General features: G+C 43.4%; 1 protein-coding gene across 2 annotated transcripts in view; it reads right to left on the bottom strand.

The window, feature by feature from the left end:
• The window catches only part of LOC107282248 (GRAM domain-containing protein 2B), a 47,317-nt gene that overhangs the window by 21,154 nt on the left and 10,438 nt on the right, over positions 1 to 15,725 (bottom strand). Inside the window, exons 1-4 of one of the 2 annotated variants that reach the window (XM_015810012.1) lie at positions 14,583 to 14,743; positions 6,917 to 7,045; positions 5,844 to 5,925; positions 1,816 to 1,885 (exon numbers count right to left, since the gene is read on the bottom strand). In XM_015810012.1, the coding sequence (XP_015665498.1) occupies positions 1,816 to 1,885; positions 5,844 to 5,925; positions 6,917 to 7,045; positions 14,583 to 14,638 (337 nt within the window). In that variant the 5' untranslated portion in view covers positions 14,639 to 14,743. Of the gene's footprint in view, positions 1 to 1,815; positions 1,886 to 5,843; positions 5,926 to 6,916; positions 7,046 to 14,582; positions 14,744 to 15,725 lie in introns of those variants that run through there. The other variant, XM_015810013.1, reaches the window with a different exon arrangement.

The following is a 15,725-nucleotide window of genomic DNA, read 5'->3' on the forward strand; positions in this document are numbered from 1 at the left end:
TTCATAAAATCCATGACACAGGCCCCCAAATCTCCATTCTCTTCCCTAGCTGCATTCTTAAAATTCATTGTGTCTTACATGTACTGTAATGTACAATATGCTTTATTTGGGGGACACGATGAGCCAACAGAAGGACAGGCACTTTGCTTCCTCCAATGGATTGGTAGCTAGGTGGACCTACTGACCTGAGGGAAGGTTGAGGAAAGGAGAATTCAACAATGGGATCTCTATCTTGCTAATTAAAGAATCAAGGTCTCTTGAAACCTGAGAGCCAAACCTGACACGTCTTCAAGAGCTTGAGACCAAGTCAAGACTGGGTTCTCCTAGCAACAGTGGGGCGTGTCAAGCTTGGCTAACTTGGTCTCAAGAGCAGGCAGACATAGAAAACCAATTAGTGGATTCTCCATCTCCTGTGCTGGAGAAAAGACTGATTTAAAAAATTCCGCATCAGAAAGAACAATGAGACACCTTCCATCATTCTGACGTGGGAAGCCTATGAAAACTATTATGAGAGAATTGGCCATGTAGTATATTTTGTCCGCATCACTAAATTCCATGTGTTTATTTCCAAAGGAAAATAGAGCAAGAGCATTTAGCAATGGCACTTAGACTTATATACCGCTACATAGTTTTACAGCCCTCTCTAAGCGGTTTACAGACTCAGCCTATTGCCCCCAACAATCTGGGTTGTCATTTTACCGACCTTGGAAGGCAGTCAAACTTGAGGTGGTCAGGATCAAACTCCTGGCAGTCGGCAGAGTTAGCCTGCAATACTGCATTCTAACCACAGCGCCACCAAGGCTTTTTTTTAAGGTTTAAAAAACTGGTATCCCTTTAAAACTGATAAAAGTAAAAAAAAAAAAAAAAGGCTGATAACTTATGAGAGAGCTAAAATGAGATCTCAGGCAATGCATTTAAAAAAAAATAGTTCATGCAATTTTTATAATGCCTACAAAACAGTATCCGCTACCTGAAAGGGTTGAGATCCTTGCTGTAGGGAAAGAACTAATTTGGATTAATGTAAAAAAAAAAGAGAGAGAGATCCACATTTCACACTGTCCCATCTTAATAAAAAAAAGTAAATGCAGATCTGCAAAATAGCCCCTCCCATTTTACACCAATGTCTCCCTTTTAACACGTTCTATGAAGGTCTCTGTAGAAATGAAACAGTTCTTGGAGAAGTCAGTCCATCATGTGTCACCGGTAGTCCTTGACTTACAATCAGTGGTGGGATTCAGCAGGTTCGCACCAGTTCAGTAGAACCAGTAACTAATTTTTCGTTGCCCAGGCCCAGAACAGACTTCTGGAAGCAGCATCCACACAGAGAACCGATTGTTCACATATTTGAATCCCACCGCTGCTTACAATCATTTGTTTAGTTCAAAGTTACAACGGCACTGATAATAGTGACTTATGACTGGTCCTTGCACTTATAACAGTCGCAGCATCTCCATAGTCACATGATCAAAATTTGGGCACTTGGCAAACAGCATTTATTTACAACAGTTGCAGTGTCCTGGGATCACATGATCGCCATTTGCAAGCTTCCCAGCCAGCATCCGACAAGCAAAGTCAATGAGGGAAGTTAGCAAAATTTTCCTCGCTTAATGAACTAGTAATTCACTTAACTGCAGTGATTCACTTAACGGCCATGGGAAAAAGGTCATAAAATCAGGCACGGCTCCCTGGCTTAGCATTGGGAAAATCTGGTCCCAATTGTAGTCATAAGTCGAGGACTACCTATATAGGGTCTTTCCCAATATAAGAGACTTAAGAACCACAGAGATGGGATGGCATCCTGCAGGAATCACTTACTTCCCAGGAGGTTCCCCTCATCAGAGAGATCTTTGAAGACGCGGTGGAAGTTCACGGCATGCTTCGCCAGCTTGAGAGGGGAGAAAGAAATTAAATTTTCAGAGCTTAACTTTTTAAAAAAGAAGCAAACCAAAACGAATGCTGTCTTCCAAGCGATTAGTCAATTTTGCAAAATTCAACAATAGCAAAGGAAGACTTGGATAAAACATCAATGTTTTTGCTGGTCTATCGGGCTGAACAAATGATCTTATCATGGAGGTGACAATACTGCTAACTCACTCCTGAGTCCCTTCCACTCATTTCAATGTACCTCACACCCTCTGCAACATTTACAAATCTTGCCAATTACTTAATTATTTATTCCTAAATAGAAGCAGGGCTAAATTGTGAAAATGGGTGAAAATAATTCCATGGGGCACCTTCCAATTCTGCCATTCCTGAACTTTTTGCCTGTTAAAAAAATCAAAATCAAAATACCCCAAACAGGGAAAAATTGCTCTAACTGGATGGTGGGGAATGGAAGGATTTATACTCTTTGCAGACAGCTGGTCATTTGCATCCTTTTAGATAGACAATGAGGCCACCTGGAAGTTTATTTGTGTCGTCAGGATCAAAGAGGCCATCTATGTCAAAATTGAAAAGCCCTCTCTCCATAGAGAGGGAGGGATATGACATCATCTATCTCCATTCTACAACACAGTCCTTGCAACAGTTCCAAGAAGGCTCCACATCCATTTGCACTACCCAAGTGACCGTGACAGGTGGCTTCAATAGAATGCAAATGACCAGCTGTCTTCAAGGAATATAAATCACATTTTGGACAGGGAAGATAGATGGCTTGAGAGAGGAGTGAAAGAATCCATTTATATTAAAGTGGAAAATCCTTCCCTCAATAGAGGAGGAGACTGAGAATCTTCATCAATCTATTCTCACAACAATTTAAAGTTTCTTATTAAAGCTGCTTGTGCTTCTGCTTCAGATTTTCTATGGAAACTCTGGCCTCAATCAACTTTTCATACACAAACACAGAAAACACTGACCACAAATTACTTGGCAAGCTCTTCCATCCTACTAATCCATGCTCTTAAAAATATTTTTATGGATATTCTCTTCCCAGATTACTCTAATTTACAATAATAAATGTCCTATTTCTTTAAAAAGAATGTGTATGTCTGGGAAAAATGTATGAGCAAAACCAACATAATTTTTTATTCTTTAAATTTTCTCTGAGCATGTACTAATGAAAGCATGATTTGAGAATTGTGCATGTCATAGATCACTCAACCCCTATCAGTTGTCCTTCCTCCAGATGGGATTGCGGAGTCCCAAGCTAATCAAATAAATCTGGCTGAAAGACAGGTTCAGTGTGGGGTTTTCACTCTATGGGTCAAGGGTTGTCAAACATTTTCAAGCTGTGGAATCTCTTAGTTTACACAGAACTCCGGAAGTCCATAGAATGTAGTTTGAAAAAGCTGGATATAGATTTCTATTGCTATATCAGTTCTGAAAACAACAGATTAAAGCAGCGTTTCTTGAACTTGGCAACTTTAGATGTACGAACTTCAACTCCCAGAATTCTCCAGCTGGCTAGGAAATTCTAGGGGTTGAAGTTCACACAACTTAAAGTTGCCAAGTTTGAGAAACACTGGGTTAAAGCTAATGTAAAAGTACACTAAGCCAGGGCTTTTCAACCAGTACACTAAGCCAGGGCTTTTCAACCAGTGGTACAGGTACCACCTGTGGTACATTGGCACCTGGCAGGTGGTACGCGACCATCCTAGAAAAGTGGTAGCGGGGGAGGGGAATGAGCTGAACCGGTGGCAGCACCGCACAGGAGCTGTCTGGAGCTGCAGGGCTGTCAGGGCTCAGTGGAAGCACCAGGATCAGCGCTTCTTCAGGGCTGTCAGGGCTCAGTGGAAGCACCAGGATCAGCGCCAGGCTCCAGCTGGAGCTCGGCGCTGATCCTGGTGCTTCTGCTGAGCCCTGAAGAAGCACCAATCAGCTGGAAAGCGGCACTGATCCTGGTGCTTCCGCTGAGCCCAGAAGAACCGCCGATCAGCTGGAATGTTGCAGCATCTCCAGGGTCTTGTGATTTACATTCAGATGCTTGGCAACTGATTCATATTTATGACGGTCACAGTGTCCCAGGGTCATGTGAAGTGACCAAAACCTGCTGCAACCACCCAGCAGATGGGGGGAATAAAAACCACACACACACACACCCCACCCCTGCTGCCAATCCTCAACAGAAATGCTCACAACAATGAAAACCTCGGACAGGAGGAAGAGCGCCACCAGGTGGGCAGGCAGGTGTCTTGCTCGGCTGTGGCTTGGGGGGCACTTTTTTCAGTGCCATTGTAACTTCGAACAGTCACTAAGTGAACTGTTGTAAATCGAGGACTACCTGTACTTTATCACTTTTTTTTTTTTTTGGTCATCATGTTTTTGACACCTTGCTAGGCGACTGGTGGTACTCGGATGTTGCCATATCCTAAATGTGGTACAATGGGTGAAAAGGTTGAAAAGCCCTGCACTAAGCAGCAAGTTTGCAACAGCTTTTGGAAACATTTTTCACCACAAGCAACATGCAAAGTATAGCAACTCTAATAATCATGAGGAAGACAAGATTCCATTGTTGTTGTTGTTGTTAGTTGCGAAGTCGTGTCTGACCCATCGTGACCTCATGGACAACGTTCCTCCAGGCCTTCCTGTCCTCTACCATCTTCTGGAGTCCATTTAAGATTCCATTACAGCCAGCAAAATCCAAAATGCCCACTAAGTGGCAGCATAGAGTTGGGAGTATTTTCGTAGCCATCTAATGGTCATCTGGATTTGTGCAGCCCAGGTTCAAATGTATTCCTACTCTGAAACTCCTTGAGTTGCAAAATTCATTTCCATATAGCAAGAAAGATTTAAGGAATATCCACTGAACATTTTAAGGCGCTGACAAAGTTATAAATGTCCAGAAAAAAGGGGGCTGAAGGAAAGGATTAAAATTCCATGACCATGAAAATCTCCAGGGGAATGAGTTTACTCTAAGGATAGCTGCCTGCTAGGTTTTTGTAGGTTAGTCTTAAGTAGAAGGTAGGTTCTTCCAAATACAGGTAGTCCTCACTTAATGGTCAATCATTTAATCATCATTCAAAGTTATGGAGTCAAAAAAGTTATGACATGTCCTTGAAGTTATGACTGCAACACTCCCCACAATCCCATGATCGCATTTTGAATGCTTGACAACTGGCTTGCATTTACAACGGGTTGCAGCATCCCATGGTCACATGATCATGGTTTGCAACATTTATTTTGCTGGTTTCTGGCAGTTTCAGGCAAAAATGTACTTAATGACCACGTGGTTCATGTCACCATTATCTGTTTAACAACCACGATGGCTCACTTTATCACAGTTATAAAAACAGTGGTAAAACTGAGTCAGGGCACATGGCGACCCACTTAATGACCGCAATGACTTACAACCAAAATTCCAAGCTCAGTTGTGCTTGTTAAGCAAGGACTACCTACAGGCAAACCAGAAATAATTCAGTGGTGAACAGGGCTGCCCCCCAATGGCAGTAGATAAGGCCACCTTAGTGTGAAAGTTGAAGTCCCCAAGACTTAAATCTGCAGCATCTTGAATATCACCAACCTCAGCGTCACCTGAGAAAGCTGCTAGGGAGACAGCACACCTGCCTCTCCAGATCCAGCCTCTATTCTCCATTCCAGATGCACAAAACTGGCCCATGTGGGTTGGAAAATCTGGGCAGGGAAACCAAAGCTTCTAAGCCAGGGGTAGGCAACCTTGGCTCTTTTATGACTCTTTCAACTCCCAGAATTCCTGAGCCAGCATGGCTCAGCTTGGAAACCTCTCCCTTTCTCCTCAGCATGGTTGGCTCAGGAATTCTGGAAGTTGAAGTCCACGAGTCATAAAAGAGCCAAGATGGCCTACCCCCTGCTCTAAGCAAAGGTAGAATCAGGACAATTACATCGTCATTGGGGCCAGCCCTAGGAAACTTCACCTATCCCAAACTTACATTAGTGACAGAAGCCTTTCTCTGGACAGAAACTGTTTCCTTCTCAATCTCTTTGGAGACAGATGCATCATATGTTTTGGATCTAAAAGCAGAGGTAGAAACCAAATGGATCAATAGATATTTATAATACTTATCAAATCCTTTAATTCTTCAGAATACATGTTAAAAGTGGAAGGTGCCAAGCAAGTTTCAACAAACCAGCTTTGTTCACGCAATATCTTTCGACAGGTCCAGTGGTTACCCCCACATTAACACACTAAGCTTGGCTGATTTTAACAGAATAACAGAGTTGGGAGGAACCTCCTGCTCAAGCAGGAGATCCTGTACGATTCTGGACAAATGGCTGTCCAATCTCTTCTTAAAAACCCTCAGTGATGGATGTCCCAAAGGTGCTTTTTCAAAAGGCAACTGGACTTTGTTTTTCCTTGAAGACGTTTCGCTTCTCATCCTACAAGCTTCTTCAGTTCTGAAGCTTCTTGGATAAGAAGTGAAATGTCTTCAAGGAAAAACAAAGTCCAGTTGCCATTTGAAAAAGCACCTTTGGGACAACCATGACTTGGATGATTGAGAATCTCCATAGACCTCCAGTGATAGAGCACCCACAATTTCTGAAGGCAAGCCGTTCCACTAACTAGTTGTTCTTATTGCCAGGAAATTTCACCCTATTAGTTTTTCTGTGGCTTATCTAGACTGTAATCTCAGGCCTTTTGATTAGTATACTGCTCACAAAAATAAAGGGAACACAAACCCCTTCAGTTCCATGGTAAAATGTTCCCTTTATTTTTTTGAGCAGTATATATTTTCTGTCTCTCACATAAATCCAGCAAGGATTAATCTAATAACTGGATTAAGTGAGCTAGGTGAACAGTCACTTAGATTTCTCCAAGTTGAACTAGAGAGATCATCCATATTACTCATCCTACGTTCTCCCCCACCCACCTCCAGTGCAGTAACCCACTGCTGGACTACAATGCCCATTTTTCCACAGCCAGAAAGGAGTAGCTGGCATTAATGGGTGTTATAATCCGATTCAATTGGCAGGGATCTTCTCCGGAAGGGCTACCCAGACTCACCGAGTCAAAAGTGCATTGCGTTCATTTTGGTGCCCCTCGGCAACAAATTCTTCCAGGCTGTAGGATTTTTTCTGCTCTGATATCTTCCTTTTGCTCTTTCGGTTTTTTCCAGACATGTCGGGGATGCAGCTAGGAGAACAACAACATTTGGTCAGTTGTGTCATTCAGTCCTCCCTCACCTCCAGCCACAGGTGGATACCGGCATTCCTCATCCGGAGTCATCCTGGTGAGTAACCGCCTGTCACCATCATCCCAAAGAGAGCCGCTTCCACTGCACCCATTAAACAGATGATCCCTTAAGGCTCAGATGTTATTGTGAACAAGCGCCTCCAAGAAAGAGGGAAGGGCTGTAGAAATATGATAAAAAGAGCTAAATAAGGAGAGAGCAGAATTCCTAACCGAGTCTTAAAAGGCCATCACCTGGGTAGCTATTTAAAAAACCCGAATTGCACGATGCTGGTGCTGCTGAAATAGCAAAGTGAAAAGTTTACCTTCTTTCTGCCCTCGTTCGGTTTTGTTTTGCTCGGCTTTTGATCCTCTGCATCAAGCAGTTTCCCATTGGCCTGTCATTAACTCAAAGCAATTATCTTTCCATCAATTAAGTGTGCATTCATAGGTTGCCCTGCCCCAATACAAACCCTGAGACCTTGGCTGCCGAGCCGATGACAAGAACGGAAAACTACTGCTGGGTGCAACTTGGCATTGGCCTTTAGCTCTCAATAAAGTATAAAACAGCAACTAGCTTAGGGAACTTCCATGCCCAGGAATAGTCTACTTCCAAATACCAGTTGTTTGGGATTAAACACAGAAGGAATGTTCCTTTCCTTTGGCCTTGCTTTTAATCAGGTTTAGGTGAATTTTTCATCTGGCCTATTGAACACCGCCGGATATGACTGGACAGGGGAAACCTTTACCTTTAGCTTTATTAAGTTACATATTCTTATGAAGGCCAAATCTGCTGAAATTGTCAATGTCAACAGAGCATATGAAGCACAGCTGCTATTGTTATTAAACTATGATAGCTAAATAAGCATAGTAGCCAAATGGAATCTCTATGCATGGAGCTTACGACCACAATTACAGTAGGAACAGGATTTCAATTGATACCCAAGTGGTTGTTAAGTAAGTTGTGCCTGATTTTACTATCTTTTTTGCCACGTCTGTTAAGCGAATCACTGCACTTAAGTGAATCGAGCAGTCGTTAAGCAAATCCAGCTTCCTCCATTGACTTTGCTTGTTGGACGCCAGCTGGGAAAGTTGCAAATGATGATCACATGACCCCAGGATGCTGCAACGGTTGTAAATATACGCCGGTTGCCAAGAGCACAAATTTTGATGAAGTGACTATTGGGGGAGCTTGGAGGTCTTCTAGTCCAACCCCCTGCTCGGGTAGGAAATCCTATAAGTTGTTTGTAGGTCGCTTTTTCAGTGCAGCTGGTTAACTTTCAACAGTTGCTAAATAAATGGTTGTAAGTCAAGGACAACCTGTGCTGGAACTTCCCAATTAGATATTCACGGTGCAAAGATCAATATGAAATGTTAAAAAGTTGTCTTTTAAAAATAAAAAGATCACACCATGCTTACAGGCATTAATATATCAACAATGCCACACAAATAAAGGGGATTAAAAAAATCCGGCCCCTGAATAATTTGGAAGATGGAATACTCATTAACTGGAAATTGCAAGTGTTGGATGAGTGCTTGAGATATTCTTTACAAAACAGGATCTGAAACACAAACCCATCCAGTCGGGTGGCTTTCACATTCCTGAGATTCTCCGGCAAGCCCCAAGAGATCTGTTCCCGAAGGAAGTTTGGCTATGGTGTGGATGCCGAGCTTCATTTGCAGAGCTGCCGTGTTCCGCCAACTCGCTCGTTTGGCAATTAAGTCTGATCAAAGAAACACTTTAGTCTCCTCCTAGAGCACTGTTTCTCAACCTTGGCAACTTTATGATGGGTGGACTTCAAATCCCAGAATTCCCTAGCCAAACCATGCTGGCTGGGGAGTTCTGGGAGCTGAAGTCCACCCATCTTAAAGCCCCCAAGATTGAGAAACATTGTCCTAGAGCAGAGGTCTTCAAACTTGGCCCTTTTATGACTTGTGGACTTCAACTCCCAGAATTCCTCAGCCTGAATTGAAGTTGAAGTCCACAAGTCATAAAAGGGCCAAGTTTGAAGACCCCTGTCCTAGAGTATTGAGAAATCATTCCGACCATCTCCAACCGCCCTAGCTACTGGTCCAGTCAAATGGCTCCTAATGGGAGTTAAGGTCCAGTTTGTCCAGAGCTGGATTTAAATCAACCTCAGCCTCAACACATCCGGGTAATCTTGGTTTAACTGTGTTTTTCCAGCACAGGATCAAAATAAGCAGGAAGAGTTGGAACCTTCCATTATGGACAGCAGCTAAAATGGGAACTCAAATATAAATAATGCATCAACCTTCTTTCCCCTGAACCCAGGACAGTAGGAGGCTAGATACCTCCTTGCTCCACAATGCAGGGACATCACATACCTCTCCAAAAATAGATACCACATAGGATAACACAGCATAACATAGTATAATAAAGAATCTGGGCATGTCAGCTCTAGTGCGATCTCTTGTTACTAAGCTATAATGACTATGGGCTTCAACCACTTGTACATTCAAGGTTATTTTTTAAATGTTTACAGTTCCAAAACTCATCTCGTTTAGTTTTTAAAAGGGCCTGATTTAAAAAGTTAAAAAGGACATGAATTTTTCCAGGGGAAAAAAAGTGAAAAAAGGATGTGATTGCTTTTGCTGCTATCTTTCTGTGGAACCGAAAACTATTTTTGCTAAGGACTCTACGATTCTGATTTTAAATGCAGCATTTTGATTTTTAAAAAATTGATAGCAAGCTTTTTTCACAAAACAGGCAAATCAAAAGAGTCCATTTCATGAATGGAATGACTTTTGACCTCTCATTCTTTTTCAGCCATTTACCTCATAGGATTATTGTTGTGGAAGAAAATAAAAGGAGAAAGCCACACTCACAGACACACAAAACAAACAAACAGCAGAGTAGTTGGATCCTCTGATGCACCTGAAAGGTTTAAATAAGTTTGTTGTACTCTCTCCAATCTGGTACCCTTAAAATATAATGGATTTCAACCAGCATAATCCCCAGCCTCCTTGGGGTGGTTACCACACTGAGGAAGGCTTATGGTAACCAGATTCTAATTTCCAAAGCTCAACGGAAGAAAATCTCTAAATGATCTTGTTTGATCTTGAAAAGCCAATCTGGGTTAGACGTGGAGAATACGAACTCAAAAAATATTACAGAAAAATATTACACAAAACATGACAGAAGCACCTCACTCCTTCATTAATGACCCCCACAAAAAAGACCCTTACATGATTATATCCATATAATCATCAATCTTGACTTTTCTACTTCTGAGCCTATCAGGAGAAACTAAGCTGTGTCTAGAGAGTGTGTATGCATATTTGTGGTTTCTCAGCTTAAGAAAACAAAACACCTACATATAAAATAAATCCATACATTTCAAGTTATATATTCAATCAATCAATCAATCAATATAGGTAGTCCTCAACTTAACAGTTTAGTGACTGTTCCAAGTTCCAACAGCACTGAAAAAAGTAATGATCATTTTTCACATTTATGACCATTGCAGCATCCTCATGGCAATTGTCTCATATTTGTGACGGTTGCAGTGTCCTGGGATCATGTGATCCCCTTTTACAACCTTCTGACAACCAAAATCAATGGGGAAGCCAGATTCACTTAACAACTATGGCAAAAAAGGACATAAAATGAGGCAACTTAACAACTGTCTTGCTTAGCAATAGAATTTTTGGGGCCAATTGTGATTGAGGACTATCTATATTTTAAATCAGATTAAACCACTTTTTTCCAGTCAGCCTGGTATTTTTTTCCTGATGAAATAGAATTCTGTAAGCTGAATTTCCTGCAGAGCAGTTGTGCTGAATAAATAATAACTCTCTGAGTAAAAAAGTACTGAAACAACAGAGTTATGAGTAATTTTCTTTAGTGAAAGCTGAAAACTCTGAGAACTGGGATTTAATACCTGCTATCATTTTTTCCATCTGGGGCTATGTGTGGTGATACAGGCTCTGACTTGTCAGTGCTCCTCAATTTTTTGCAAGCTCCAAGCATCCCACGCTAGGGAACTAATAAAAAGTCAGACTTTATATGCCCATGCACATTGCCTCCAAATATGCATGTAAGCATGCATATAAAATTGCACAGATAACTATTATGATCCAAAATTAAAACACACATAGCAAAAAGTGGTTTGTGGTTGAATGGGAAACCCCTAATGCAATGTTTTTCAACTTTAAGAGATGCGGTCTTCAATTCCCAGAAATCTCCAGGTAGCATGCAGAATTCTGGGAGTTGAAGTCCACATAGTTTAGAGTTGCAAAGACTGAGAAACACTGCTCTAATGGCTTAAACCAGGGGTCTCCAAACTTGGCCCTTTTATGACTTGTGGACTTCAACTCCCAGAATTCCTCAGCAAGTGTGCCTGGCTGAGGAATTCTGGGAGTTGAAGTCCACAAGTCATAAAAGGGCCAAGTTTGAAGACCCCTGGCTTAAACTAAAGGATTATCTAATTCAGTGAGTTAGTGTGTGTGAATCTGGTGGGCTAAAAGCAGGCGGAATGGCTTGGGTTCGAGTCTCCCTCAGCCACAGAAGCTCCCTGGGTGACTTTGGGCCAGCCCCTCCCTCTCAGCCCCAGAAGCAAGGTGGTCGAGGGATGAAGCTGCTGGGCAAGGAACAGGGAGACTCATTTGACTTATGTAACTCCAATAAATTAAAATGCCATGAGCTATCCTTGAAATTTTAACAAAATTTCTAAGTACAACAGAAACTTATATTTTTTTCAAAAAAAAATAGTGATGGGTACAACTTGTGAATGAAATAAATTCTTTCATTTTGTTTGCCTTTTCCATCCAGCTATGAGGCCAAACAAGAAACACAATTCAGAAATTATTTTTTAAAAAACAGAAGAGATAAGTTTGTTCTAATGGTTAAGGCAACAGGCTAGAAACCAGGAGACTCTGAGTTCTAGTTCTGCCTTAGGCATGAAAACCAGCTGGGTGAATTTGGGCCAGTCACTTTCTCGCAGGCCAACACACCTCACAGGGTTGTTGTGGTCAGGAAAATAGAAGGAGGAGGGTGTGTTGGATACATTCACTACCTTGAGTTATTTGTAAACATAATGAAGGCATGATGCAAACAAAGAAATAACTATGAACTTCAAAATTCCAGCCAGTTTGTTATTCTCTCATCTCCAACCTTTTATTGTTGGTTGTTATTTCTATTGTCTTTTTTATGTTTTAAATCATTTGTATACCACCTAAAGTCATTGGGAGTCAGGAGGCCTATATATTTACCGTAATAATTATCTCACTTACTTTGTCCATGTCACATGGGAAGAATTCACTGGAGTTAATTCCCATAACCGGGAAGTCCAATTATGTTTGGAAGAATTAGCGGTAAAGGGAAACCGAGTTGTCAAAAAACATAGTGGCTGGACACTATCAAAGCTGACACCAGACAGAGCGCAGAAAAAAAATAATCAAAGAAATAGTGCAAGATCGGAAAATGTGAAGAGACCTGGCCCATAAAATCGCCAACAATCAGACTTGACTGAATGGATAACATCACCGTCAATAATCATAAAATAAAGATTGAAGATAACCATAATACTGTATTCCTTCATGGATTACTGCCTTGTCGTGGCGAAGGGGCTTGCGTAACTCAATGAAGCTATGAGCTATGCCGTGCAGGGCCACCCAAGACGGACAGGTCATAGCAGAGAGTTCTGACAAAATGTGATCCACTGGAGAAGGAAATGGCAACTCACTCCAGTATCTTTGCCATGAAAACCCCATGGACAGTACCAAAAGGCAAAAAGATATGACGCCGGAAGATGAGCCCCTCAGATCAGAAGGTGTCCAATATGCTACTGGGGAAGAGCAGAGGGCGAGTACTAGTAGCACCAGAAAGAGTGAAGCGACTGGGCCAAAGCCAAAAGGACGCTCAGCTGTGGATGCATCTGGTGGTGAAAGGAAAGTCCAATGCTGTAAAGATCTTTTCTCCATAGGAACTTGGAATGTAAGATCCATGAATCAAGGCAAACTGGACGTGGTCAAACAATAGTCAAGGCTATGGTTTTCCCAGTTGCAATGTATGGCTGTGAAAGTTGGACCATAAGAAAGGCTGAGCACAAAAGAATCGAGGCCTTTGAACTATAGTGCTGGAGAAGACTCCTGCGAGTCCCCTGGACTACAAGGCGATCAAACCGGTCAGTCCTAGAGGAGATCAACCCTGACTGCTCTTTAGAAGGCCAGATCCTGAAGTTGAAACTTAAGTACTTTGGCCACCTAATGAGAAGGAAGGACTCACTGGAGAAGGACCTAATGCTGGGAAAGATTGAGGGCAATAAAAGAAGGGGATGACAGAGAATAAGGTGGCTGGATGGAGTCACTGAAGCAGTAGGCGTGAGCTTCAATGGACTCCAGAAGATGGTAGAGGACAGGAAGGCCTGGAGGAACGTTGTCCATGGGGTCGCGATGGGTCGGACACAACTTCGCAACTAACAACAACAACAATACTGTAATAACTGAAGAGGCAGTGCAACACAAAACATTGCTGATATTGACTAAGCTAAGCTGGGTTAGGCTTGGCTAATACCTGGATGGGATGCCAGGAAATCCCAGGTCTCAGAGTGGGAAATCCCCCCCCCAAAAAAATGAAAATCCAGAATATGACAATTGCAAACCACTGCTTCCTTTCTACACTTTTTTTTGTTCCTTGTTGATATTATTGTCTTGTTTTTGTATTTGATGTCATTTATAAACTATCCAGAGTGGCTAAGAATCGGGAGGCATATACATTTTATATTCTGGTTACAAATCCAGAAGACAGCAATTACACACCGCTTCTGTTCTGTTGTCAAGAGAACTACATGCATATCTCCACGTAGGTATCAGGCTTCAATCTCCGCTAGAGGGAGCTATATCTAACTACTTCTGAAAGGCATTAAAGTTAAAAAAAAACAGAACAGAAAATGAAACCACCACTTAGCAAAGTAAAAAGAAACTTATTTATAACCTCAAAATGCCCTCTCCCCCCCAAAAAAATGCCTGCTGGGGAAAAATACTCTTGAACTATCTGTTTTTAAAAAAGGGGGGAACACTGTAATTGTGAGACCAACTATAATAAGCGGCGCCTCCTTGTGGGAATGAAACAAGCGGGATTTTTCCTTTCCTACTTTGTGGGTGCCAAAAAAACAGGATAAATTTGCTGGGATGAGTGGATCGGACCACAGGGGTTCAGTAGTAAGAGTTTCTTTTAATTGGGGAGCTTAAGTTGGAGGGCGCTCCTCCGAAGTCTATAGCGAAAGGGTCTCAAGGGGTCTTGTTTGGATTGAAACCCCAGGGGAGCAGAATAAACCTGGTTAGCTTGCTGGGGGCAGGTGGGGCAGGAAATTAAGCTTGGCTTAATTTCTCAGGGTTGGGTTGGCTTAACATTGGGGAGGGGGGGGTTGATCCTTTGCCAGGACAGCCACGCGAGACTGGAAACGGGCCGGGGCGAGGGCTGGCTCGCATGTAGGGCGCAGGACCGGGATGCCCGGGAAGGGGGACGCGGCGGGGGTACCTGATTTCGGGCAAGGTGAGGCTGTTGCTGCGCAGGGCCATTCCCAGCTTCGCCATCCTGGATGTTCGGCCCAGCCGGCGCGACTGGCGCGCGGAGCCGGTACCCGGGAGACAGGCGGGTCGGATGGGGCAGCCTCTGGCTTTGCTCCGGACCGTCCGATCTTCTCCTCCCCTTTTCCGGACCGTCCGATCTTCTCCCCTTTTCCTCCCTCCGTGGCTGATGCGCCGCCGCCGGGGGAAAACTTCTTGAACTCCGCCAAAATGCGGGCGAGGATCTTGCGCCCCTCGCAGCTCGCGGGAGGACTGACGGGCACCGTCGCTCGGCTGCGTCTCGCCCGAAAATCGAGCTCAGCCTTCGGGAAGCAGGAGAGCGATGCGGAATCGTGAAAATCCACCGGAGTGACTCCGGATTGGCCGAAAGGAAACGGCGACTGCTAAGGACTATGACGCCCCCTGGTGGTTTAGAAGAAGTTTAAAGGAAGGCTAGCTTCGACCTAAACCAGTGGTTCTCAACCTTTTTAATGCCGCGACCCCAACCGGTCGTAAGTCGAGGACTAAACCGGTCGTAAGTCGAGGACTAAACCGGTCATAAGTCAAGGACTACCCAACCAGTTGTAAGTCGAGGACTTTCCCTGCCCGGGAGCACCGCGCATGCGTGGTTCTGCCCCCTGCGCCGGCCGAGGCGTAGCTGGCAAGCGGCAGAGACGGACCAGGCCGACCACCAGCTGGCCCAGCCCAAGGGAGGTAAGGCACCCGCCAGAAAAGGGGGAAAAAATGGCAGACAAAAAAAATGGCGGACAAAAAAATGGCGGACAGCCTTGCTTGGCGACCCCCATGAAATGGTCAATCGACCCCAAATGGGGTCCCAACCCACAGGTTGAGAATCACTGACCTAAACGCATATCCAGGTCGGGCATCTGATTTATTTCTTAATTAAATTTATTAGCATATATTTCCTTTCAAGGCTCCCGGTGGCACATATGGCGCTTCCTCTTCCCATTTTCTCTCTCCCCCCCCCCACTAGAACGATAATCCTGCGAGGTAGGCTAGGCTGAATCAGTGTGATTATCCAGCTTCATTAAAGGTGAAAGATTGGTTCGATCTGATGAGGAAGCAGACTATTCCAAAAATAAGGAACCTGGCA

Source organism: Protobothrops mucrosquamatus, unplaced genomic scaffold (genome assembly GCF_001527695.2).
Source record: "Protobothrops mucrosquamatus isolate PMUCROS unplaced genomic scaffold, P.Mucros_1.0 scaffold6, whole genome shotgun sequence".
NCBI classification, from domain to species: Eukaryota; Metazoa; Chordata; class Lepidosauria; order Squamata; family Viperidae; genus Protobothrops; species Protobothrops mucrosquamatus.